At 41.4% G+C, this 27,135-nt stretch overlaps 1 protein-coding gene across 1 annotated transcript; it reads right to left on the bottom strand.

The window, feature by feature from the left end:
* Positions 1 to 15,655: 15,655 nt before the first annotated feature.
* On the bottom strand, positions 15,656 to 26,659 carry LOC108804879 (gastricsin-like). The gene is made up of 9 exons (XM_018576792.1): positions 26,604 to 26,659; positions 24,725 to 24,866; positions 23,336 to 23,453; positions 22,597 to 22,727; positions 20,466 to 20,665; positions 19,836 to 19,943; positions 18,271 to 18,415; positions 17,853 to 17,951; positions 15,656 to 15,808 (listed from the first exon to the last, which is right to left on the bottom strand). The coding sequence occupies exons 1-9, from the start codon at positions 26,657 to 26,659 to the stop codon at positions 15,656 to 15,658; spliced, it is 1,152 nt and encodes a 383-aa protein (XP_018432294.1).
* Between the last annotated feature and the right edge of the window lie 476 nt (positions 26,660 to 27,135).

The raw sequence follows: 27,135 nt of genomic DNA, 5'->3' as shown, positions 1-27,135 counted from the left end.
CCCTTCTGTCAGATATGCTGGCTTGAGTGCTGATGGCAAGCTGGAAAGTCCCTCTCCTCTTTAGTCCGGAGGATGTGTTGCCAATGGTTGCCAAAAAGAATGTCAAATTTCAATTTGTCTGACCACAGAACAGTTTTCCACTTTACGACAGACCATTTTAAATGCGCTTTGGCCCAGAGAAGATGGCAGTGTTTATGGACCATGTTCAGATATGGGTTCTTCTTTGTATGACAGAGCTTTAACTTGCCCTTGTGCACAGAGATTTCTCCAGATTCTCAGACTCTTTTGATGATATTATGTTCTGTAGATGATGATATATTTAATGTCTTGCAATTTTACTTTGAGGAACATTATTCTGAAATTGATCGACAATTTTTAGATCCAGCTTTTCTCTGCCCATCCTTACTTCTGAGACACTCTGAGTCTCTAAGATGCTCTTTTTATACCCGATCATGTTACTGACCTGTTGTTAATTAACCTAATTAGTTGCAAAATGTTCTTCCGGCTCATCCTTGTTAGTACCACTTATTTTGCTAGCTGTTTGTTGCCCTGTCCCAACTTTTTTGAGACGTGTTGCTGCCATCAATTTCCAAATGACCTTATTTTTTTCTTAAAATGGTCCATTTTCTCAGATTAAACATTTGATAGGATTTCTATTTTCTATTGTGAATAAAATATGGGTTTATGAAATTTTAAAATCATATCATTCTGTTTTTATGTAGATTTTACACAGCGTCCCAACTTTTTGGGAATTGGGGTTATACATATGGTCAGGCCATGTTTTTTTCTTTGTATGTTAGTTATTTTTTAAATACCCCCTCAACCTGAAGTGAACTAATAAAAGCATCTCAGGGACCCCTTAAAACAGTTCACTCCATGCTCCTGGAGCATGTAAATTTCCACTTCCTCACTCTCTGCTCCATTTTTATTTATTTGTTTATTTATTTATTTATTTTATCACAGGTTTTACACAATGCACCCAATATCAAATTGGGTTCCCTCTGTCAGTCATTTCTTTTTATATCAAATTTTAATTGGTATTTGGATATCTGTGGATCTGCCCTTGTTTTAATATCAGTAATTTAACTATACAATTATTGGCTTAATAATTTACCTGCTGTACTTTCCACTGTCTTATCAGATTCCTATTACAGTTTACATTGTTACTATGACTTTTTTTCATCATAGTAATAATATTTTTCTTTCTAAGACTGTCAAATATACTAAAAGTATTTGGAAGATAAGATGCCTGTGAAGGTCCTCATTTATCCAGGTCAAGGTGTGCTAGTAGTAATGATTCACATTCAACTTAACTAATTCTGTAATGTTGGACTGTGTGTTTTAGTTCAAGGAGGGTGGTGACATTGAGGTCTATTGGAAACCTACCCACACAGACCAGGATCAGCATTCTTGACACCTAGCACCCACTGAAATAAGAACTGGGGTTTTTTTAGGACAGTGCAAGTTTTGCTGTGATGGCAACAACAAACACTAAAGTCAAAGAACACAGACATCTCAGGAGTGCTTTGAGAGTTTGTGGCTACCTGGACTGGGCTTTCCTTCTTTCCTTCCTTCTTTCCTTCTTTCCAAACTTCTACAAGGTCAAGCAAATCACAGGACCACTGAATAGAGGGGAGAAGCAGAATACACAAAGTAATAAAGTCATTTATATTGTCCTTCAAGCCCAGCAATACACTGAGAGAGAAGCTTGCATATCCTAAGGACTCAACACCCAAACACATGCAAGGTAACTTGGTATATGCAATGCAGCGTAGTGAGAAATGCAAAAGCCTGTACACTGGGGAGACAAAACAAGAAACGAAAGGACTAAAATGGGTGCACTTTTTGGATAGAGAGGACAACTGCTTCGCAAGAGGCATAAAAGAAGCCAGCTATGCAGGGCCGGTGCTAGGATTCTAGGCAAGGTAGGCACGGTGCATTTTGACAAGTTAAATGCCCTGTTTTTTTTCGCCCTCACCCTGCAGCGCCCTCAGACGGCCGCCTGACTTGCCTTGCGGTAGCGCCGGGCCTGCAGCTACGTTAAACTAGAACAAACATCCTTATATAAGGGTGGGGACCTTTGATACCTTTAAGCTGGCCATACATTAATAGATATTTTTGTTCAACTTGTAGGTTGAATAAAATAATCTAACTGATATCTCTATCTATGCTTTTTTGTTTTTTGGACAATAGAATAGCAACAGCATTATCAGTATCCAATAGACAAAGTAAAAGCAATGAAGCGCCGCAAAAAATCTCTCCTCAGTGGGAAATCCTCTTAGGCATACTGCAGGGTGCTGCCCCCAAAAAAGCCGGGAAAGCTGTGGGATCTAGGAAGAAAAGATAGAGGGGGCGCCTTTCCTGGTGCAGGTCAAATTTATTTTCAATGGTCATATAAAAACATAAAGGTACTCACAAACAAAAGTAAAAAACAGCCATAAAGTGAAAGCTGGCAAGCAGATGGACATCCACTGGGGGGTTCCTGTGTGCGAGTGACGTTAACGCGTTTCCGGGGCACGGCCCCTTCATCAGAACATGTTGAAAATAAATTCCACAGTATCTGTAGAATGTGCTCTGCTTTGGGGGTGGCTTGATTTAACATTAAACAACTGAATCCTAAATAAGGGTTGGCTTTATTTACAAAAGGAGATATACATAAATTCTAATTACAATTAAGGGAAATGGAGAGGGGATTTGAAAAGGGAAGTAGGGATAGGAATTGAAGTTAAAGGAGAACTATGAGGTGAGTGAAAATCACTCATCCTCATCGTTCGAGCCGACGTGTAACAATGAAACTGTCACACGTCAGCTCAATAGATCGGGAAGTGAGGGAACATATACCGTCACTCACTTCCCGATCATCTCCCTGCAGAGAGTGGTGACTGTCACTCACGGCTCACTGGAGGGATTCCCCTCCCTCCACGCTCAGATACTCCAGCGCTGACTGGCGGAACGGACGGGGGACGGGGCCGGCACAGCTGGCTCTGCCTCTAGATAGGCAGAGCCAGCTGTCAATCACGCAGATGGGTGGATCTCGACAGGGCTGTGGCAGGCTCAGTATAGCGCGAGCTGTAGCTCGCACTATACTGAGCTTCGGGTCACGGGAGGACGCTAGTTTGTGTCCTCCCGTGACCCTTAGGAGAACTATGGGGAAAAACACTTACCCCATAGTTCTTCTTTAAGATCCTTCAGCTAGCAACCTCATTCTCATTCACACATGCCAGGGCCTTTTCCTTGTCCATGGAACACTCCTATCAAGCAGGTCTCAGCGAATCACATTCTTGATTGTAGATTCCAGAAAAACTTGTCTTGTCCAAGAGGTCACCCAGGTTACCATTGTTCCTGCTTCTGAGCAGGCTTATGCAGATGATTACAAAGAAAGAAGGTTCCTTTATATGCCCCTGCCCCTATCCCAGCGTGCATGCTGCATTGCAAACACAGGTGTGAACAGTAAATACCAGCAGGGGGTCTGGAATGTCTCAGGGGATAACGACCCTCAGGCAGATCTTCATCCATCAGTGTGGCAACTTCCCCAAGAGTCCTTGTTTGATCATCCTCATTTGTTTATTACAAAGTCACATGCTGATTGCTCAGGAATGATCAGAAGTCAAGGAACAGCTTTATATAAAAGCTTTTACATAGATATCAATTTTATCGGCTCCAACAGTATCCAATGTTCTTTATACTTTATTTTATTGGTACATTTTACCATAATATATTACACCAAAAATAGCCTACAGCAGTCTTTACAATAGTTAGGCTGCTGTTTTCATGCCTTTTTCATACTCATAGTCTAAAACACCTGAACAACTAACTATATAATATATGTAGACAAATATAAAGTGCCGTTACTGTAAAAAATCATGTATCAAAGTGCAATATTAATTGATGACTCAAATCACTCACCAAATGGCCAGCGACCCCTTGATAAGAAAGGTCAATTTGTGCAGGCAGATGTATTACCATACACAGAGATGGCAGAAATTCATCTATGGTTAAATAGCTCCAAATAACTCAAAGGTAGTAGAGGAGATACAAAGAGGAACAGTGTAACCCCGAACTCAGATGTTCCTCGCATGACAGTTGGCAGAGGGCTCTATCACAGTACTTCCTCTTCTTGTGTATACAGATGCTAATAGAGTGCATACTCTATGAACATCTTTATGCACAGGAAGAGGAAGTTCTGTATGTAGCCCTGTGTGTAGAAAATGAGCAATCTTTGTGGTAGGTGAGCAACTCAATTTTAACACATATACAGTTGTGAACAAATTTGTTACCCTTACGACTCATTCAAACAATGCTTTATTACTTCTGAAAATTGATTAAATTCAATTGTCTCATGTATTCCTGCATGCCTTTGGTATGTCATTGCGCATACAAAGAAAATGTGAAAAGAGATAAATTACTGTCTATTCTACAAAAATATTCTTAAATTACCTGTATACATTTGTTGGTACCCCTAGAAATATTATAAATAATTGGATCACACTAGTTTCTGTAATTAGTATCACAAAAGTCCTCAATCTTATAATTAGCCAAACAAATTGTCGTGAACAAGTCCTGAGCAATTGGTGCTACACCCCTAATAAGTCAGTAGAAAAAATGTAGGTAGATGGGGTCTTACAGGCACCAGGTGACAAATCCAAGAAATTACAACATCCTTAATAGCAAATAATTCTTTATTAGGTACAAAAAGTTTAAAAGCCCTCAAGTTAAAATATGGATACTTGAGGGGCGTAGCTTGGACATGGCGCCGTGATCACAGGCTTTAGGGGAGCTCTGCAACCACCGAGCCGGACCGACGTTTCAGTGAACTTTTTACCCTAAGTTTCTCCATGCCCATGGAGCAGAAGACCCACGGCACTCACGGTGATCCCAGATCTACCTCCCTCTACGATTTTTTTGCCCGCCAGTCCCCGATCCCTGCTGCCTTGACTGAATCCAAGATGCCGCTCACCCGCTCCTTGGCGGCCGGCCTCCTGTCAGGTAAGAAACAGGGACGAAGCACAGCGATCCCAATACCTGATCAGGGAGAGCCCCGAGATCCGGAATGCTCAGGGCTTTCGAGCCGGTCACACGACATCTCGCGCCCGGACTCCCCGCCCAGTCCCTCTCTATCCGCATACACGCTAAGCCTGGATACACAGGGTGAGAGCGGCCTGCAGGGCCTGCTACCGCAGTTACCCACTAAAAGGGACCTGGATAATATGGCATCCTCTATTGTTGCGGCCCTAAAGAAGGAACTCCATGACCTCACCCACCACATTGAAGCAGTGGGCGACCGTGTCACCTCAATGGAAACAGCCACCACCTCCCTGTCGGCCCACGTGGAGGCCCTGGAGGCAGACGTGCAATTGACCAACACACGCCTGATGTCCATGCACCTTCGCCTGGATGATTCAGAGAACCGGAATCGTAGGAATAACATTCGCCTGCGTGGTATTCCAGAGGCCACGACTGGCATTCACCAAAGAGACACTGTGGCTGCCATTCTTAACACCCTGCTGGGTAAAGCCCACGAGGCAGCCTTGGAGCTTGACCGAGTCAACAGGGTCAACAGTGCGCGCCCTCCTACACCCTCCGCACCCAGAGATGTCCTATGTAGGGTTCACTTTTTTGCTGTGAAGGAGGAAATCATCAGACAAGCATGGAGACAAGGCCCCTCCGACTTTGATGGAGCAACCATCCACATCCTGCCAGACCTCTCCCGCCATACTCTACGTATACGGCGCATGGTTCGTCCTGTGTTGGATCTCATCCGCTCTACCTATGCTACTTACCGCTGGGGCCACCCGTTTCACCTAATCATCCGGCGAGACGAGTCCACCTTCCAACTACACTCACCTGACCAGCTCCCGGCCCTGTTCCGCTTCTTGGATGTAGACTCTGTGGACGTCCTGGCTGGAATTTCCCGATGACCCCACGGAGGTGGCCTCCCTACCCCCGCGACGAGCCAGAAGCCGAAACCGATCTACACGAAGGGAACTGCCGGTACAGCCCCCTGGGGGTCATTAACCCTGAACTGCCCAAAGTATCCTTCACTGTTGCCACTCAGGAACCCCACCTCTCCCCCCTGCACTCATCCACCGCTAAGACTATTTCATCGCTCTCTTACCCTTTACAATGGATGCCTTACTCCTATCTCTTGTAGGTCATGATGCCTAGCATCTCTTGTGCAGAGGGGGAGAATTTTAGGAATTTTCTAGGAATGTTAAGATTGTTAAGAATGAAGGGGACCTGACCCTGGTGCCTGTGTGCCTTATGCTCCTGTGGCTCTGTACCCTTGACCTTGCTCACCCATCCTGGTCTCCACACACATCTGCGTGATTCCCCGGTACCTGGTTGCCTATTGCCGGGATGGTGGGGGGGTGGTTGACCCCTAGGTCTCTCGCCCCTTCATGTCCTAGATGTGGGGATGCCCATGGGGGGATGGGTGAGTGAGGCGTTTCCCCGGTTATCCTGACCCGCGGTCTCCACCTGTTGCCGTATAGTTGCTCGTACCCATCCGCAGGGACGCGGATGGGTTGTCCCCCCCCCCTCACCCCTAAATGGGTCGATGTTGGGGGTCGTGTCCCGTCTGCGCCCTCCTCCTTGGCGCGTACTATTTGGGGGCCGGGATGCCGCAGGGGCGGGGAGGGGGACCCTACCCCCTGCAACTGGCTGCTCCTTGGGCCTTCTGCTCTGTACTGTTCTGTTTTATTGTTGTAATCTACTGTGACATGATTTTTTATTTCTGATCAGACATGGTGCCCGCATGAAGCGGGAGAGGGGGGTGAGAGTGGCTCAGCTATTCGCCAGACTCCACACCCTCGAACTTACACATAAAAAGTCTTTAGCGGCTGCTCATCTCAAGGAGCTGGTCTCGCTCAGAGCGGAATTAAACGACCTCCTCCTCTCCAATGTACGCCGAGGCCTCTTGAAGGGCCGCCGTACCCTTTACGAACTCAGTGAATCTGGGATGCCCACTATACCACCTGGGGTACGGGATCAACTGGAGACTCCGATCTCCCAAGGGGAATATGATCTGGCAGGCTAAATCAGGCAAAGCGCCTGGTCCTGATGGCTACACCCTGCCCTATTATAAAACTTTTCCCAATATTCTTTCACCTCACTTTTTGGATGCATACTATTCCCTCCTATCAGGCTCCTCTCTCCCTAGTGATTCCCTTCGCGCTCACATAGCGGTCATACCCAAACCAGGCAAAGACCCATCCCAATGTAGTAGTTACCGCCCCATAGCCCTCCTCAATTTGGACCTGAAGATCTATGCAAAAATTTTGGCCAACAGACTGCTCCCACACATCCCTGGCCTGGTGCACTTGGATCAAGCGGGCTTCGTTCCGGGACGGGAGCCTAGGGACAACTAGGGACAACACTACCAGAGTGCTAAATGTGATACACCATGCCCGATCCTCCTCGTCGCCCTTAATGCTCTTGTCCACCGACGCAGAGAAAGCGTTTGACAGGGTGGAGTGGCGCCTACTCCAGACTACCCTTCGCCACATAGGCCTAGGTCCTAACATGTTGCGGTGGATTTCTGCACTCTACTCGTCCCCGTCGGCTGCCGTCCGTGTGAACAAGGTCCGCTCTGAGTTTTTCTCCATATCCAATGGCAACAGACAGGGATGCCCCCTTTCCCCGCTCATATTCATCCTTACCCTTGAACCTTTCCTTTGCCGTATACGGTCCCTCCCCGCCAACATCTCCCTTCCCCAGGCAGAGATGGAACATCTGCACTCCTCCTTTCCTTTTACCTGCTCAACGGACGCCCTGACTTACCTTGGTACCTCTATTACACCTGACCCCGCTCGACTCTATGACTCCAACTTTGCCCCTCTACTCCTGAAAACCAAGCAAGACCTCCTGTCCTGGCACTCATTGTCACTCTCCTGGTTTGGCCCCTGCAATGCCATCAAGATGACGACCCTGCCTAGGGTCCTCTATCTCTTCCAGGCTCTCCCAATCCGCATACCACCGATATTCTTTCGACGCCTACGCCAAATGTTCACTGTGGTCTTATAACCCCCCCAGAATCCGATACAGCACTATTACTTTACCCAAGGACAGGGGAGGTATCGGGCTCCCGGATTTGGCCAAGTACTACAGGGCGACTCACCTTGCACGTGTATGGGATTGGTGCTGCCACCGGACAATCAAACAGTGGGTGGGCATGGAGGAAGAGGACACCAGTCCAGCCTTAGCAGGCTTGCCCTGGATTTCTGCGCCCCTGTCACCTGCCGTCCGCTCCCACCCTACCATTGCGCCCACACTTCTACTATCCAGATCGCTTTTTCGCTCCTCCGACTTCTCCCCTTTCCCCCCACCCCTGACCGCAGTCATTGGTGACCCAGACTTCCCGCCCGGTGTTCAAGATCCTCGTTTCCGTCGCCTTAGTGAAGCCAACAAGTTCCGTATCTATGACCTGCACTCCTCTGGCCGGTGGTTATCGGTCGACGAACTTACCAACCTGACAGACCCTTCATTAGACCGCTGGAGTGCCCTCCAACTACGGCACTTCCTGCTCTCTATTCCCAACCACCAGCGACTCTCCAGGCCCCTTACTCCATTGGAAAAGGTCTGCAAAGAGGAAATACCTACCCGACATGCGATCTCCCTCCTATATTCAATGCTGATATCCCCCCCTCCAGACTCTTATCCGACATTCCTGGCCAAATGGGAGAGCGACTTACACACCGTCTTCACACCGGCCCAAAAAGACCGCATCCTCCATTTGGCGCACCACTCCTCCATCGCATCCAAGACTCAAGAGCTGGGATACAAAATAGTATCCAGATGGTACTGGGTCCCAACAGCCCTCCACGTCATGCATCCCCGAGTCCCATCTGTATGCTGGAGATATCAGAACGCTCCGGGCACGTTGCTACATACATGCTGGTCTTGCCCTCTCTTGCTCCCGTTCTGGCGAGGGGTGATAGCCACCATGAAGGACCTGGGGATGGTGGACCTGACGGACAACCCTGCAGCATATCTGCTCCACTTAAACGACATGTCCATTGGAAAATACAAAAAATCACTTTCTAGACACCTCTTGAATGCTGCACGTCTCTGCATCCCACTGCTGTGGAGGCAGCCTAGTTGACCCTCCCTCAGCCTATGGTTCGGCAAGGTTAATGAGATATACGTAATGGAGAACTTAACCTCTACGCTACAGAACACTGAGGAGCCTTTTCGGGCTACTTGGAGACCCTGGGCCTCTTTTCAGGACACAGACACCTACCACCAGGCCATGATCACAACACCCCCCTGAGTCCTAGCGGGGACTGGAACACTACGCTCCCGACCCACAACCTTGCTGCTTTTATCTTTCCTGGCTCCTCTCCCCTTGGCTCCCTTCCCACCCGCCTTATCCTACCTGCCCCTCCTTTCTACCCCAACCCACACACCTCCACCCTAGTCTATCCCTATTGATGCCATTCATAAGCAAACTTTTGTTCTACATGTTCTTGAGTGCCAGAAATTGCCAACCAACCCATGTTTGCTTCCCAATGCCAATTGTCCTTCTACCTGAGGCCGTGTTAGGCATACACCAACTTCATACTCTAATACCTGATTCACAACTGTATTGACCATGTTGTCTGCATTTCTCCGGTAACTGCTTCGTTATACTACATAGGGTTATCATTGCCATATAACGCATACTATGCTGAACTGAGTAGCCTTCCTATGTACGCAATACGTGTAATGTGACAATTGTACCTTTCTATCCCAGATGTACATTGAAGATGCTGTTATGTTGTTGAGACACTGTCTCCTCAGATCATTGTATCACGCCTATGTACAATAAAGCTGATTTTGTATTTTTTTTAAAAATATGGATACTTATATTGTAATAACAAAGTACCTCCACATACTACTCCATGTATTCATGATTAGGGCACAGTGAATCACACAAGACATGATTAGATAATTGATACAGATATTATTCATAAGTGAACACAAAAATAACCTCTGCAAAGAAATAAATGGTGGGTATTAACAATACCACCAAAAATACCTCCACGTTGGCATAATTGAAGGACCTAATGATTAACATGAAACATAATTTACATGATTGATAGGAAATGTTCTCCGAATCATATGTGTGAAACAGCCTTATCTGAAGATGGTAAGGGAGTGGTTGATATTCTCACCAGCCGAAGAGAGTCGAAGGTTCAGCCGAAGTTGTGAATAACCCCCTTAGTGTTTGTAGCTAGGCTGTAGGCAGCCTGAGCTCTGTATATGTTTTCTGTGTTCGTTGGGTTTCTCCTAACCTCAGGGCGTTATTGTTTTGTTAAGTTGTCTCCAGTAGTTAATGTGAAAGGTAACAATTAAGGTTATAATTATTTACTTGCCATGGTCAATCATTGGGTGTTTGAGTCCAGTGATATGGGCTGATGGGAGAATATAAATAATTGAAGCAACCTTTTAGAAGGGTCCTTCTGTACCAGACTGTTGCCTGTAGAGGATGCCAGTTTGAGCCTTTTTCTTGCTTCCCAGGCTTTCCATGGTGAGGATATCAGTGTAGAGGTCTTGTCTCCTCTTCTGGGCTTCTGCCAGGAGATGATTTCTCATTAAATAAGGGTTTTTGTCTTCTTGGGGGCATGAACCTGGGCATAAGAAATCTAAATCTGGCCTGTGGCAGAGGCCTAAAAAACAGGAAGGTGTCTACCAAGAAGGAACATTGACATCTCAGTATACCGCGAGCAGCAGCTCGCGGTATACTGCGGCGTCTCAGTATACCGTGAGCTGCAGCTCGCGGTATACTGAGCCTAGGGTGACGGGAGGACGCTAGTTTGTGTCCTCCCGTTACCCTAAGGAGAACTATGGGGAAAAGCCTTAACCCCATAGTTCTCCTTTAATATACCTGTAACAACCTATAACAACTCAATATCCAGTAATATTCTGTGCATTTAGGAATACATTACTATAATTACTCCATTATAGTAATATACCAATAGCTACAGGTATTTGAACCCATAGGATATAAAAAAAAGAAACCCTGCAACAAACGTAGTACATTTGGAAAGACTGCACTTACATCTGATGCATAAAATTCAAAGGGGTCCTTCAGTCTGAAACTTTCTCTAAGGGAAAAGGACTTCCTGGCACTGTGTCTGTGTGGAATGGGAGAGAGAGGCGAGCATCCACTCATCTTCCCTTATCTTCCACCATGACCAAGTATCACATCCAGCACCGTGATGAGGCCACAGGCATGAGGCGGGATATCAGATGCACTCCAAACTTTAGCTCAACCCGACTCCTCCCCATGCCAATAAAGTACATTTATCCCTTAAGGGGATAGAACATTGGCACAGGATGGAATAGAACAGGCAACAATACATGTTGATCCCTCAATGGAATAGAGCACTGCCACAGAATGTACCAAAAACAGGGAATGTACTCTGTATAAGGCAACAAAAAGTGAAAAAAGGAGTCTGTGGTGCACCAATCTCACAAAAAGTCCACCGAATCAGCAATTTCATTATGTAACTATAAGTACATACATCAAATTGCATAATTATTGCAACATGTATCTCCAGACTACATGCTTAATAAGTAATATTACAACAAATTACCAAGATTAAATTATTAATTAAAATGGAAAGCTATAGCTATAGTACTCCATGGCCGATATCAATATACCTAATATTTACACATTCTGATTGTAATAATAATAATGTAATAATAATCTGTCAAGATCTCCACCCTTTTTTTGGTATATAAATATGATCAAAGACAATAAACATAGCTTTAGAAGGATTGTATCCATAATGTTAAGCCAAAAAGAAATACTTTCGGAGAACCTAGATTGCCATCTTTGATGTCACAAATATGATGATTTATTATTCTACATAGTTCTCTTTCATTTTTCATGTATGGTAGGCATTATATTCACAGAGCATTAAATAAATAACCCCTGTAGTGGAACCGTTTGCAAAATGTTTTGGCACGTATATCTCCAAATGTGCAAGTCTAATTTGCTTGGATGTACACTCACTGGCTGCATTATTAGGTACACCTGTTCGACTACTCATTAACACAAATATTAATCAGCCAATCACATGGCAGCAACGTAATGCATTTAGGCATGTACAGTGGTGACTCTAGGAACAATATATAGGGGGGTGCACATAAGATACCACAGTCAGATCTGTTTTTGGTGTACTGCCCGGTTGGGGCCGTCTTGGATACGCGCATGTCAGCCTGCTAAATTGATTCTCTCCATCTCCAGAAGAAGCGCCTCTGAGCACGAAACGTCGAGACAAATATTCGCTCCCCCATTCTCAACTATACTTATTCATTTATCTATTATTCTAATCATGCTATTAATTAACCATTCTATCATGTATTCTTGAATGAGATGTTCATAGGTAGAGTGAGCAAAACCTATGTCCCTCCACTTTTGAATTAACCCAAATTAAATTTTCAATCATGTATTCAATGAATTTTTCAATCATGTTATGTCTTTCTGGAAATGGGTGGTATAAATGGAGTGAGCGTACAAGGAGACATCTGATCAGCTGGTTGTTTTTATTACTTGTAATGTATGTGAATCAATCTTTTAAAATATTACTAAGATTAAAAATACTTTTTTACTGCTAAATTGCTTTGGATTTGTCATTAGGTGGCCAAAAAAACCCATCTTTTTTTCTTTCCTTTTTCTATCATATAAACTAAGCTGCAGTGCTGTCCCCCAAGCCCCAGGCCCGACACCAAGCCTCAACTGCTGCTATCCCCCCAGCCAGCCCTAGACACATCTCACTCAGCTGCTGCTGCTGTTCCCTTCCCCCCCACTCCTGATCGTTGCAGGCTTACCTTACCAGTGCAGTGACTTGATTCTGTTTTGGTGTACTGCCCGGTTGGGGCCGTCTTGGATACGCGCATGTCAGCCTGCTAAATTGATTCTCTCCATCTCCAGAAGAAGCGCCTCTGAGCACGAAACGTCGAGACAAATATTCGCTCCCCCATTCTCAACTATACTTATTCATTTATCTATTATTCTAATCATGCTATTAATTAACCATTCTATCATGTATTCTTGAATGAGATGTTCATAGGTAGAGTGAGCAAAACCTATGTCCCTCCACTTTTGAATTAACCCAAATTAAATTTTCAATCATGTATTCAATGAATTTTTCAATCATGTTATGTCTTTCTGGAAATGGGTGGTATAAATGGAGTGAGCGTACAAGGAGACATCTGATCAGCTGGTTGTTTTTATTACTTGTAATGTATGTGAATCAATCTTTTAAAATATTACTAAGATTAAAAATACTTTTTTACTGCTAAATTGCTTTGGATTTGTCATTAGGTGGCCAAAAAAACCCATCTTTTTTTCTTTCCTTTTTCTATCATATAAACTAAGCTGCAGTGCTGTCCCCCCAGCCCCAGGCCAGACACCAAGCCTCAACTGCTGCTATCCCCCCAGCCAGCCCTAGACACATCTCACTCAGCTGCTGCTGCTGTTCCCTTCCCCCCCCCCCAGCTCCAGATCATTGCAGGCTTACCAGTGCAGTGACTTGACTTCACTACACACAGCCACGAACAGCCATCAGGCTCTGGCACTCAGCCTCCCGCTGTGAAAGCTCTGCTACGTTGGGACGTACCAACTGTTCCGTACGAAAGCGGCGGACCCTGCAAGGACCAGTCACGGACACCTTGCCGATCCCTGGCGGGGGGGCAAGTGAAAACCTAGGAGGGGGGCAATTGCCCCCCCTTGCCCTCCTGTAGCGACGCCACTGGGCATGTAGACAAGGTCAAGATAATCTGCTGAAGTTCAAACTGAACATCAGAATGGGGAAGAAAAGGGACTATGAAAGTGGCATGATTGTTGGTGCTATACTGGCTGGTCTGAGTATTTTAGAAACTGCTGATCTACTGGGATTTTCACACACAACCATCTCTAGGGTTTGCAGAAAATGGTCTTAAAAAGAGAAAACATCCAGTGAGTGGCAGTTCTCTGGGTGAAAATGCCTTGTTGATGTCCGGAGTCAGAGAAGAATGGCCAGACTGGTTCAAGCTGATAGAAAGGCAACAGTAGCTCAAATAACCACTCATTACAACCAAGGTATGCAGAAGAGCATCTCTGAATGCACAACACATCGACCCTTAAAGCAGATGGGCTACAGCAGCAGAAGACCACACCATATACCACTTCTATCAGCTAAGAACAGGCAACTGAGGCTACAATTAGCAAGAGTTCATAAAAATTGTACAATAGAAGATTGGAAAAACGTTGCCTGGTCTGATGAGTCTCAATTTCTGCTGCTACATTCAAATGATCGGGTCAGAACTTGGCGTAAACAGCATGAAAGCATGGAGCCTTCCTGTCTTGTATAAACAGTTCAGGCAAGTGGTAGTGGTGTAATGGTGTGGGCGATATTTTATTGGCACACTTTCAGCCTCTTAGTACCAAATGGTCATCTTTTAAATGCCACAGCCTACTTGAGTATTGTTGCTGGCCATGTGCATCCCAAAAGGGGGTCCAACCTGGTACTAGCAATAAAGTGGCCTTTGAGTGTATATTTACACTGGTTACATGTCATTGTTGTTATCTGTTTCACAATTCCTATGTACCAGTAAAACCGTTTGAGATGGAGCTCTTTAAATGTGATATCAGGAGATTGCTTAAAAATTTACCCAAAATGGGGTAATTTTTCAAAAGGTACCAATGTTTATGTGAAAAAAATAAAAAATGTAAATGCTTTTATATATGTTGCTTGCTTACCACAAATGCCCCTCCTTTTCCTACATAGTAGGTTTAAAAAAAAAAAATTATTTCAGAATATAGGTATGTATAAAGGTAAATCATGAGGAAGTAATTGTTGCAGGGAAGGAGTGGATGACAGAATCTGTATGATAAACTAAAACATTAACTTTGTCTTGTCTTGACCTCACTAATGTCCACCATCAACTAGGACTTAGATTTCCTCATAGATTTATCCATTTATAGGTAACCTAAAGGCCGGTTCACACCACAAAGTCTTCGTTCCGGAGCGTTCGGCCTCTGGAAAGCACTGGAACGCTTTCAGGGGCGGGAGGGGGTGTGGTGGTGCATTGAAGTCAATGGCCTGCAGTACAATTGCCCGCACCTGTACCGCAGACACGTTAGTGCCTGTGTTCCGGTCCAGTGCAATCTGCAAAAATGCTAAGTGACACTAATCTCAGGTGGCTTCTGTTCATGCCTTTTGCACAAATGGCCTATTGTATTAGCAGTGCAAATAGCAAAGATGAGGTTCAAACTGTAGTACTTGGAGGTTCAAACTGTTACTGTTTCTTTTTTATATATATTTAACCTCAGTAATTGTGATTTCAGAGTAGTTTCTTGATTGCAAGGCATGTTTAGTAAACTGTGCTGAACTTTGCATCTACTAGCAATATGCATGCTGAACAGTTTGGAAAATTTGACAAACATAATAAAAGAGAAACCATTTTTTTCTTTCCTGTCATTTTCTTATTTTCTGTCATTAATAATAGAATTCATGAAGGAAAACACAATTAATTGTATAGCCAGTTTATTTTCAGAAACAGCTTAGATAAATATAAATGACAAGAATTTTGCAAAGTAACATGCAATCTGACAGGCTGCTCTGCATCTTTCCAAGTGTTCTGATGTCATTTGCCGTTTCACACCATCTCACGCTCCTATCACAACCTATGCCACTGTAGCAAAGCCAATCTGGTTGTTTCCAAAGTCGTAAACGGAATAATATTCCCTCAGGAAAACATCTCCCAGAATCCAGAGTGGGTCTCCATTCTGAGCTGGCAAGCTGATGCTAAGGAAGTTGGCATAGCAATATCCATTCTCCTAGAAAGATTAACAGCCATATGTAGTCATGTGTTATATACCAAACATCAGCATTAAGAATATAAACAAATACTTGTGTTTTAATTTTGAGTATCTAAGAAAATTGTGCACCTATCCATTTACATTCCTCTCTTATATAGTGTGACATAAGGTGTGAGTTTCCAAGCCACCAGATACCTGTCAGATATACTACAGGGCCCACAAAGACCTGTTGACCCATAAAGCTGTTATATCGCTCAAGCAACTGCCAATAGACCTGCCCATTAATTGGTATTAGTACGTCACTAAAAGCAACAATGATATGGTGCCCTCTTTCCCAGAGTTTTAACTATAGCTCAAAAAAAGGTAAAAAAATTTACCATGTGAGCCCACTTTTCACCACAGATATCCACCTCTTATATATGTTTGCCTCCTGCATCATTTTGAAACTCACATGAACCTAACCAGCTACTTCTCTTGCAATTATTTTTGGTTACGGAAGTAGCAATAGTCTTGAAAAATCTGAATGAACTTTGATGGTGCCTATACTGCTGGCTACGTCCCTGACCATAGGCATACATGCAATGTTGTAAAAGTTTTGTTGAGAATATTCTACCCTTTTAAACCATGTGGTGTTAATCCTGAGTATCACTCAGGCTAGAAATTACATGTTAAAATGGCTAACACATGAGGTTAACCATTTTTACATTGAATTCGCTCAGGGTTACTGCCAGAATCACAAGATGCAGAGCGATGTTCAAGATAGCTGAGTAGAAGAAGGATCAACAAACTTCCATTCACCAGTCCTCCTTCTTTCGTGTGAACCCATAAGTATAAAGAGCAGAGCACTGAACACTTTCAGGTTCCCAGCTGTCAAATTCTGGCCTCTGGTGATCAGAGATATAAACCAATTGAATAATGATTGTACTCGATTTGTTAGGATGCAGTGTAGGAGAGACTTTAGGGGTGTAATAGAATTTAAAGAACCTATCACCTATACACTAAGCGATCACAAAGAGTTAAGTAACAAAAAAAAGTAATTCAAAATTAAAGTTGAATAAAATAAAATTGAAGGGACCCACAGCCCCACCTCCATGCAAATATATGTAAATATGCGTACATCCAGGATGCACGTGTGTGAGAAAATGGCAATTATATATAGCGCATGTGGGGTATTGTAGTAGGAGTTAGAGGAATAATTATAGGGACATTATTTATGGTTAACTCCAAACTAATAATATGTAAAGGTTTCTAAACGGTCACATATTTACAGTTTTGAGTGTTGTAATCTTTCATCGCTTCTGAATATCACATTAAATTTTTAAGGCTTGAAATATTTGGTATCTGTTTACTCAAAACAGTGACATCTTTTACATTTTGCAAAAAAACAATATTTTGTTCGTGTCCACAAAAGTTAGTTTTAGTGTAATTTTTTTACTGAAAATATAGGTTTAAAAAACAGTTGCACGAATATTGTGTGGCATAAAAATGTGCAACTACCATCTTTTACACGCAGTTTTAAGGCTTGATAACATTGGTATCTATTTACTCTGAAGAGTCTAATATTTAAAATAAAGTTACCACATTAAATTATTCTACAGGTGCTCTGCTTTTAGCAAATGAATAATGTTAAGTAATGTTCAGGCCTAAAATGCTCATTTTAACATGTGTGTTAAAAAAAAATACTTTTTTTGCAAATTTCCTGTCAATAATGCTAAGGAGGTGAAAGGAGAGAAGGTGCTACAAAACTTCTTTAGGTTATTTGATTGTGGGGAGGAGGGCATTGGACGAAAATCATACTTTTCTAGCAAAGGTGGGTTGAAGTATAGGCCTTCTGTTCCCATTAGGCTGCGACTGTTGCAAGCCTCCTGTTTCTATGTCACAGTCATAATTACAATACATTTTTGATGTATCGGGAGAGGCCTGATAAATCCAGGAACTCTTACCGAGACCTCATCAAGAGGTAATGCCATAAATACACATTTTTTGTTTTAATTGTGTAGTTGCACATAAGTGCTGTCCTGCACTACATACGCAAATGTTATATCTGAAATATAATACATACCTGAATAATATAAGCTGATGGAGACAATGGGAAGGAAACACCATTGATGGTGAAGCTAAGAGTAGGCATACTCTGAAGGTTGTTGCAGTTTACATTATACTAAAAAAAGAAAAAAACAGACACAAAGTAAACAGCCTATATTGCTTTAGTAAATCAATCCCCAATGTAAGGCCAAGTTAAGAAAAAAAGCTTAGCCAAACCAACTGATTAATCAGAGTGCAATTCATTTTATAACATATAAGCTAAATTTCTTGAAATGGGAAGATCAAAATATAATTTTACTATCAATGCTTTCACTGAACCTAGGATTAGGACAATAGCAGAAAATACCCATTTGTGTAATTATTAAAATATCAATTGCTTATTTTATCTTTTATTTTACCAACAAGGCTTATTGGTACTGTAAATATATTCTTACTCCTCCATTCTGACTCTGAATGCCAAGGTATGGAAGCAGCTGTTGCATGTATGGAGCTGGGATATTCAGCTGGGTGGTTCCAGTATCTACAATGGCCTCACAGCCATTGCTACACCAGCCAGTAGCTTGTCCATTGATGGAGAATCTGTGAAAAAAATACTATTTCAGTAAGAACAAATTATCCTTAATAATATAATGCCCAAGTAACAGTTTTAATTTGCCACTGGGGGATTCTTCCTCTTCCTTGCCCCAGTGACTTCACAACTCCAGCACACAGATTGTTCTTTCCCCTGTCTGATACCACCAGCAGCACACGCACTTTTGTTTTTCCCCTGTATCCCTCCAGCACACAATTTTTCCTCCCGAGACTCCTCAGTCTGTAGTCACACACTCCCGCCACACAAACTGGTTACTGAACGATGTCCATGTCCTCCCATGTGTCCAACACCTCCCCTGTTCCTGCACTCCAGGACACAGTGCATGCTAATATGTTGCTTAAATATGGATGTCTGCTTTCCAACTTACATTGTCCTCAATTCTACACTTTTTTGTTTCATTCTGGGTCCCCTCCACCACTTTGACAGTCTGCAGATCACCTCAGTAGAGGAGGCGAGGAGTGTGTCAGTAGTTATGTAGAGCAGGAGCATGGCTCTCATGAGGCTGCTTTATTATTAGTGGGTGCCTAAATATATTATGGGAAGCTTCCCCGCTCATGTCATTTGAATGTATGTCTATGACTTTATAATTTAATGATTTTGTTGCTACTTATTGAAAGGACAGTAACCACCATTTATGAGTCAAAAGATCAATTGTTCTGCTTGTTGTCACACCCTCCCACTCCTCCCCTGCTGGTTGTCATACCCTCCTACTCGTCCCCTACACATATTTCCCCATCATACCCAGCACACTCCTTTCATGCACATACTCAATGTCGTACCCTCTGTACTTCTCTTCTGCACATAACTTTTCCAGTCAAACCCCTGCACTCCTCTTCTTCACATCCTGCCCACTGTAATACCCTTCACACTTTCCTTCTGTACAAACCTCCCTGTCATACCCTCTGCGAGCTTCTCCCGCACATAATGCCTGCTGCATATCCTCTGCACGCCCCTCCTGCACATGCTGCCCACTGTCATACCCTTGGCACTCCTCTACTGCACATACTTACCACTGTCATACCCTCGGCACTCCTCTCCTGCACATACTGCCCGCTGTCATACCCTCTGCACTCCTCTCCTGCACATACTGACAGCTGTCACAGCTTCTGCACATACAGCACACTATCATAGGCTCTGCATTCGTCTTCTGCACATACTGCCTGCTGTCATACTATTCACATTATTCTCTAGCATATATTCCTCCCTTTAGCAGTTGTTACATTCTCACAGGCACACTTTTGCTAGTGGACATGAAAACACACCAAAAACTGACAACAATGTGATGGCAGGTGTATTTGACCTACAGTTCACCCATTTAAAGTGAACAAAACCCATCAACATAGACCCTAAAGCTGGTAAACAGCAGAGGTAATAAGTAGGTAAAGTAAAATTAAATGGAAAACTCACTCTTGAAGAGCAACCTGCCAGTACAGCGCATTAGACAGTGGTGCCCAGGAGATCTGGCCATTGTAAAGGCTGGAATCCACGCCTCCAAAAATAACCTCACCTGATTGGCTGCAGAAGAAAGAAAAGTAAGAACAGTAGGGTATAATATGAAAAAATATAAAAGCAATATGTTAACAAGCTGATAATGCTAGTATTAACCACTTCAACATCTTTACCTATCTAGTCCACATGGACTGGAGCAGTTGTTTACATATTCACTTTCTTCCTGTGTATTCATAACTAACTTTGTCATCAGTTACAATACTTAAGTAAAACTGTGTATTTTGTGCAGATAAACAAGGTTTTCTTTTGGTAGCATTGGCCAGAAAATTTGCTTTTCAAAATTATTAAAAGCAAAAATGTAAAAATATAGCTTGTATAGCTGTAACACAAAGAGCAAATTTTACTCTAATTTGTTCCCTTTATTATGATCCAAAAACTAAGTTTGTACTACAGGGTTATGGCATTATTTGCAAACAAAAAAGAGGGCATTTTTTTGTAAAGTTTCAATACATGCATATACAATACATACATATATACATACAATACAAATCTACACATACACATATATAATATACTAATACATCATACCTGCCAAGGTAGACACTGAAAATAGGCTGATTCAGGAGATTATCCTGCAGTATTCCTTGCATTACAGTGGTGGCACCACCCACAGACAGACCAGGATAAGCCAATCCCAATATACCATCAAATGGGGAATAGTAGAAATTACCACTGGGTTCTGTAATGGTCAGTCCAAATTCTTGATTTGGGATGGTAAGTCCTTGAATCTAGGGAAAAACAATGCCATTAAATTGTTACATTACATCATTGGTATATTACATCCCCACTAGGGTAAATAGGACGTGTACAGTATAATACAGGTACAAGTCCAATTACATAGAGTAGCTTAAACTGACAGAGAGGTACGCTAAAGGAACTCCAGGGAGTGCGGACAGCATGGGTCCTTCTCTGCCAGTGCCATAACCAGGGGGGAACAGTTAGTGCACCCCACAGCCTGCTACAGGGTACTATGGGTGTGCAGCCACTGCTTGGCAAAATTGATATCCCACCCAACAGTGCCTGTATAGTTGCAGCACTGGTATCATTCTCAGGAATCAGATGTGCTGGTGCAGTGGGTGGAGGAGCCTTCTGTTGTTCGCAGATGAGTACTGTCACCAATGATAGTTATATGTCCCTCTGCACTTACCCACTGACCACCAATGTAAAAAATATCCTTAAAATTTGTGGTCAATGGAAGGAAGAATGTTCTTTACGTTGCATACATGCTGGTTACCTCTCACTGTAAATGTATTTGTCACTGTTATCATTGTTGTTGTCATTTACTCACATATTATCACTGTTGCTTATGTGTTGTCTATATATTGCCCATTTTCTGGCTACATATCCTAAATGATAGCATGTTTGTAGCCCGTGGATTGTGAAGATTCCCATTTATATAAACCTGGAATTTTATAATTTTTTTGGCATGAATATACTCAATATCCTTTTTATCCTGACCATTATTAGTATTTTCTAAATTTCATGATTATTACTGAAAACAACTTTGATGAGGAGGGGATGTTAAAGAAATAATTACACCCAGGTTTGCAATACACTAGGTACATCACTGCTCTTTACCATTCCTTCTTGCTACTACCAGCCAACTAGATGCCTATTTACATATTTTCTGTATATGTAGACATGTACCCCTATGTACTAGAGTAGCCTGTTGAATCCACAAATCCACATCAACAATACACGGAAGCTTCTAATGTGTGAGCAACATGACAATATCATAACACTAACCTGTTCTGCTTTTCATAATCTAGCTGTGGTAGGGTCATTGATGGAAAAAATGGTCCCAGTCAATGGAGAGGTGTGTGAATTTAGAAAGATAGTTACTACTGTCAGATATGAGAAAGTGTGTGAGAGCTAGTTATAAAACTAAAGAGAAAAGGTATAATGGGGAATACCAATAGTATACTAGAATCTCAATTTTTATTAGTTACTGTTCAATGTCATCCCATTTCACCTTGAAAAGCATCCCACTGTGTTAGCTAAAAGAATGGACTGTCATAAAAAGAACATATTATATTAACACAGCATGTTAAAAAAAAGTATTCCTACTATATGTATTTAGTTTTCAATTGTAGTGTTTTGTTTGGTGGTACCACATTAAATTATGTGAAGTGTTATTCAAGAGTATTTAAAGGTCCATATTTACATAAAAAGAGGTATTGTAGTTTTTCTATCTTTTGTGTGAGAGATACTTTATTCCTGTCCCTAATTATTCCTGAATAGTATGACTGACAGGAAGTGCTCATATCAACTAGGCTTGAGTATAGCCAAGGTAAATATGGAGGTAACTCTTCTGATGAAAGTTTGAACTGCATTTCATCAAAAGGTTTTTGCTTCATAAATTTAATTCCCTTGTTACAATTTTGGCATGTATTTTGGTTATTGTTTTTAGCCTATTTGTCTGCTACCTTCCCTGTCATTTTGCCTTTGACTTACATTAAATATCAGCCCTGACCTCTGCCTTGTTATGAACTGTACTATTTCTTGTTGGTTTGGTACATCAGATCCAAGCCACTCTTGAGATTCTGTACCACAAGGTGGAACAACGAGGGTGCAGATAGATAGATAGATAGATAGATAGATAGATAGATAGATAGATAGATAGATAGACAGAAAGGCATATATATGATATGTTACTTACATAAACTGTATCAGAGCCAAACACTCCAGTAACACTGCTGGCAACATTCCCACCACCATAACCCATGTTGAACCGCTGTCCATTGGAAGAGTAGGTGGAGGACTGGCTTGGGTTAAATGTATGATGGTTTGCTGAAAAAATACAACATTATCATAAACATGTTCCAATCAATCATCTACTTATAATATTTCTTAAAATCATCAATGCTTTTCAGTTGTCAAACTCAAACAGCAAAATTCATAGCAGGACTGCTGAACGACCTAAGTACAAGTCCAACGTGAGACAGCAATAAGACAAATTAAACCGTGTATACTATGTATGGTTCATCCTAGCCATAGCCACATTGGTGATTCTAATTCTTTATAGAGGAATCACTTGTAAACTAATAATAACTAGTAAAACGCTTAATAATACAGAGCTATTGCTGAACTTCTTCTTAGGTAGAGAAATAAAATACATTTTCAGTTCCCAGGAAACCACTGGCTCTGGAAGATCGCTGAAAACTAGTAATATCTATGAAGTTATAGCTAGTTATATCTATGAAAAAACTGTAGAAAACCAACACTTGAGATCCTGGAGGAACTTGGAGTCCCAAATTAAAGGAAAACACAAGTGAAACATAAAAACAAGCTTAGTCCATGTATATATTCATTAAAAAATATAAAATGTATTCGTTTAAGGTAGTATAGCTAAATAGCACCCACTGAATAGAGAATGACTAGAACACTAGATTACTTACTGCAGGCTGTACTCTGACAGTAGGTTGATGGAACCCAGAGGTTGGAGGATCCAGTATCAAAAAGAACCAGAAAATTTTGAGGTGGTGTTCCAATACTTATTGGTCCATAGTAATAAGTCTGCAGAGCAAAGATACATGGTACACTAATTCAATTGCCTACATTAATGTAATCAGGACAATATTGAAATTGTACATTAAACAGTTAAACTAAAGCTGACAGTTTAAGGATACTTATTACCTAACTTAAAGTGACACCAAACTCAGGAACTAAATCGTAAAAATGCATTCAAGTATCCCAACTATTAATAAAAGTGTAGCTTATTTGTGTATCATTCAGCTGTAGATCCTCAAATCATCTCTGAATTGGTGCTGACAAAGTCCTTCCTTCTGGAGGGTGGCTACTTTTGTTCCCCATGGTCTCTGTGTGTTGTAAAGTAGTCACTGCTCCAAGCTCCCTCCTGTAATGGACTTCAATCACATATTTAGTTTACTAATTTGTATTGAGATTGCAGTCCATCACGGGAATGAGCTTGGAGCCGTGGATACTTTACAACACACTCGGGGACCATGGGGAAACAAAAGTAGCCACCCTCCAGAAGGAAGGACAGTGTCAGCATGAATTCAGAGATGATTTGAGGATCTACAGCTGAGTGATATACAAATAAGGTACATTTTTGTTAATAGTTAAAGGTACTTTTTAGGATTTTTAGGATTTAACGCCTGAGTTTACTGTCACTTTAAATATACACTAGATTTAGCAGTAATTAGCATGGGAAATATGCAGGTATATTAGTACAATGTAGTCTTGTTATTATATTCTTAAGATGTGATATTTGGTATAATGTGTAGGTGTAATTAAATTCAGCATAGCTTCTGTTGCAAGAATAGAATATGTTATACAAACTGTAGGCCACCATTAGATGCCATATTGTTCTAGCGTCATGTAAATCACAATGCTCTTTTGGGTAGAGTGCACTTTTCACGTGTATAAAACCAAATGTATCAAGTGATCCTTATTGTGGAAATTAAACAAAAATGCTTTAATGGAGGCAGTATGTTGTCAGTTTAATGTAAAGCCTCTTTATACACAGTGCAACTCATCAGTTAACAGCCAACATAAGAAATGATGGCTCCATGCTGAGCTCTGAAGAATCTTGTAACTCCTATTCACTGCTCTGTATTCTGCCTCTTTCAGTTCTGCAGATGGATTAACTTATTAGTGTCCAAAATGAAAAGGCGAGGTAAAAATAGTGAAATGGTAAGACAAATTGTAAGTGCTGTGACTTGATGCTGTTGAATATATGCAGGTGGAGAAATACAACCTTGGCCAAATAATTCAAGAACAGTTCCTAAAATGAATATCAGATGTGAACTTTTTGGGAAACTTACATCAAAATACATAGACTCAGTAGCAACAGCATATCCCCTGTACTTGTCAGACAGATCAATTTTATGGGTTTCCAAATACTTGTCCAGCACTCCAGCTTCCCTCATATTCTGTCGGATGGACTTCCCCTTACTTAGAGAAACCCTGTAAATTAAGAATATTTTCATAAAATTATCAAAATGAACTTTGGAATGTTTTTGATCAAGAATTTGATCAGGAAATGATATATAGAAAATAGGGACTAATTATTTCTAATTAATAAGGAAATTGAAGAATGGGAGTAATTATTTGATTAAAATAGAGAAGTGGAAGTGTCTTTTTTATTGATTGAGTGATTTTTTTCCAAGCAAAAACAATATATTTTTATTAGCACTTTTGAAAAAAAAAAAGGGGGGGGTTATTTCGCTTCTACAAATTACATACAATCCTAGAAAGAAGGCACCGAGGCATTTACTAAAGGAGTTGAGATTCTTAACACAATAATTTATATTATATTATGGGATTTAAAGATTGTATAGCTAGAATTCTATTTCTTTTTTCTCTAGCTCATCCATAATTAAATGTAACTTTCTATCAATTTGCTATTTAGATAAATGCTGACTTTGCATCTAGATGCACTCTAAATAATATTGAAACATGGTCTGCTTAGGTAGGTCTGATAGAACACCCTTCTATAGCAAATTGTTGGAGGTCAACACTACAGGGTTTTTTTCTTTCTGAGACCAGCACGCAGCAGAAAGATTTGATTTTAATTTTAATTATTTTTTTATTGTTCAAATATATAAATGTTCAGAAAATGTGACTATGCAAAGTTATATGTTCATGATAATACTAAATGTATTGTATGCAGGCAACCACTAACAGATCATGCAGCCTGGGAAGGGGGCTGCAAGTAGTATCAAATGTCATTCTTCTCTGTGCCCAGTCTAGAGTTCTGTTTTAGGAAACCTCCTGGGCCCCATCTGCCTGTACCACAGTCCACCTTCACTAGGTGTCAACCCCAGATATCTTACATGCCAGAGGGACCAGGGTGAAAGAGTTCAGTCCGATGGCTTGTTCTGGAGTTCTACTTGACTAAGGTGAGCCAGATTTACACATCTACATACTGACCATATTTTCCATTTAAAGTGTGTAGAGATTCTTAATACATTCATATTCTTAGGCAATTCTAAGCAAGGGATCTCCATTTAACGAATTCCAAGAATAATTCATAGCCATTTTCCACTTCTGATATTAAAGTGCATCTATAGCCAAAACCTTTTTCCTAGTTTTAGATCAAATAGGGAATTTTTTAAACTCCTGTCACATTATTTGTTTTTATTGTCTGGGTCCCATTGGGGAGATTGCCTTCCCTGTCCCAGAGAGAAAAAAGGAAATAATTAGACATTTCTCCAAAACGACTACTCTAAGAGGATTGTCACTAGAACAGGTGTACCCATTGGAAGATTTGCTCTCATCTCCAGCATCAACTGTAAAAGCTTTGCTTTCCCATCACTTTATGTCACCAGGATAGAGTAAAAATTAAGTAAAAACCTGATAAGAGATTTCACCCATTCCCCACTCCAGTTATGGCTAAAAATATACTTTATAACAGTCATAAAAGCTGCAGTAGCTAATACAAGCTTATAGCATCTAAAATTAATCAGTGTTACTGATGGGCTACAAAGGGCTACAACTTTTAGTTAATCCCACTATTGTCACATGAAGTAACATAAGATGGTTTTAAAAAATATAGTAGTTCACTAATTACAGTTACATATTATTTGTAGGGTTCTTATATATCTTACAGATCTAGAGATCACAGTATGATGCTGAATTCACTTTAGGTATGGACATTTGAAAAAGGTATCTCTTGCACAAAACAGTTTCAGCGGCACTTACCTGACAAGCCCATGAGAGAGCTGCAGACATGCTAGCACAAAGATGAAAATCTTCATGATTGGAGATTTACACAACCTATTACCAAAGAAGCTTGGCTGATTTTTGGAGAATGGGCTCCTTATTTATAGTGAAATGAGGTGTATATTATCAGCTAACACCAAACCACAAACTATCTGCACTTATTTACGTTTAAGTCAAATGTGTTTGTCGGGTCAACATTGTAGCCAATTGGCAAAAAGAAGCTTTTCATAAGATAAGTGATGCTAATCATTCATTTTCCAGCATTTAAAACAGTTTAATTAACCTTCAACAACTCTGTATACTTAACATCTGTGGCTAAATTCATATTACAAACACTTTAATGACACATGTTGATAACTAGAGAACATTAAAGTTACCAACACTGATTTGCAAAAGATAAGCTTTCAAAGTAATTTTCCCTGAAGATGATGAAGCCAAAGACTGGAATATTTATAACTTAGGAGGGCTGGCAGGAATCATATTATACGGAAGCTTGAATATATACATATAT

This window comes from Nanorana parkeri, unplaced genomic scaffold, assembly GCF_000935625.1.
Source record: "Nanorana parkeri isolate BGI_ZX_2015 unplaced genomic scaffold, ASM93562v1 scaffold77, whole genome shotgun sequence".
Taxonomy (NCBI): domain Eukaryota; kingdom Metazoa; phylum Chordata; class Amphibia; order Anura; family Dicroglossidae; genus Nanorana; species Nanorana parkeri.
This window is presented reverse-complemented; position numbering and strand designations above follow the sequence as displayed.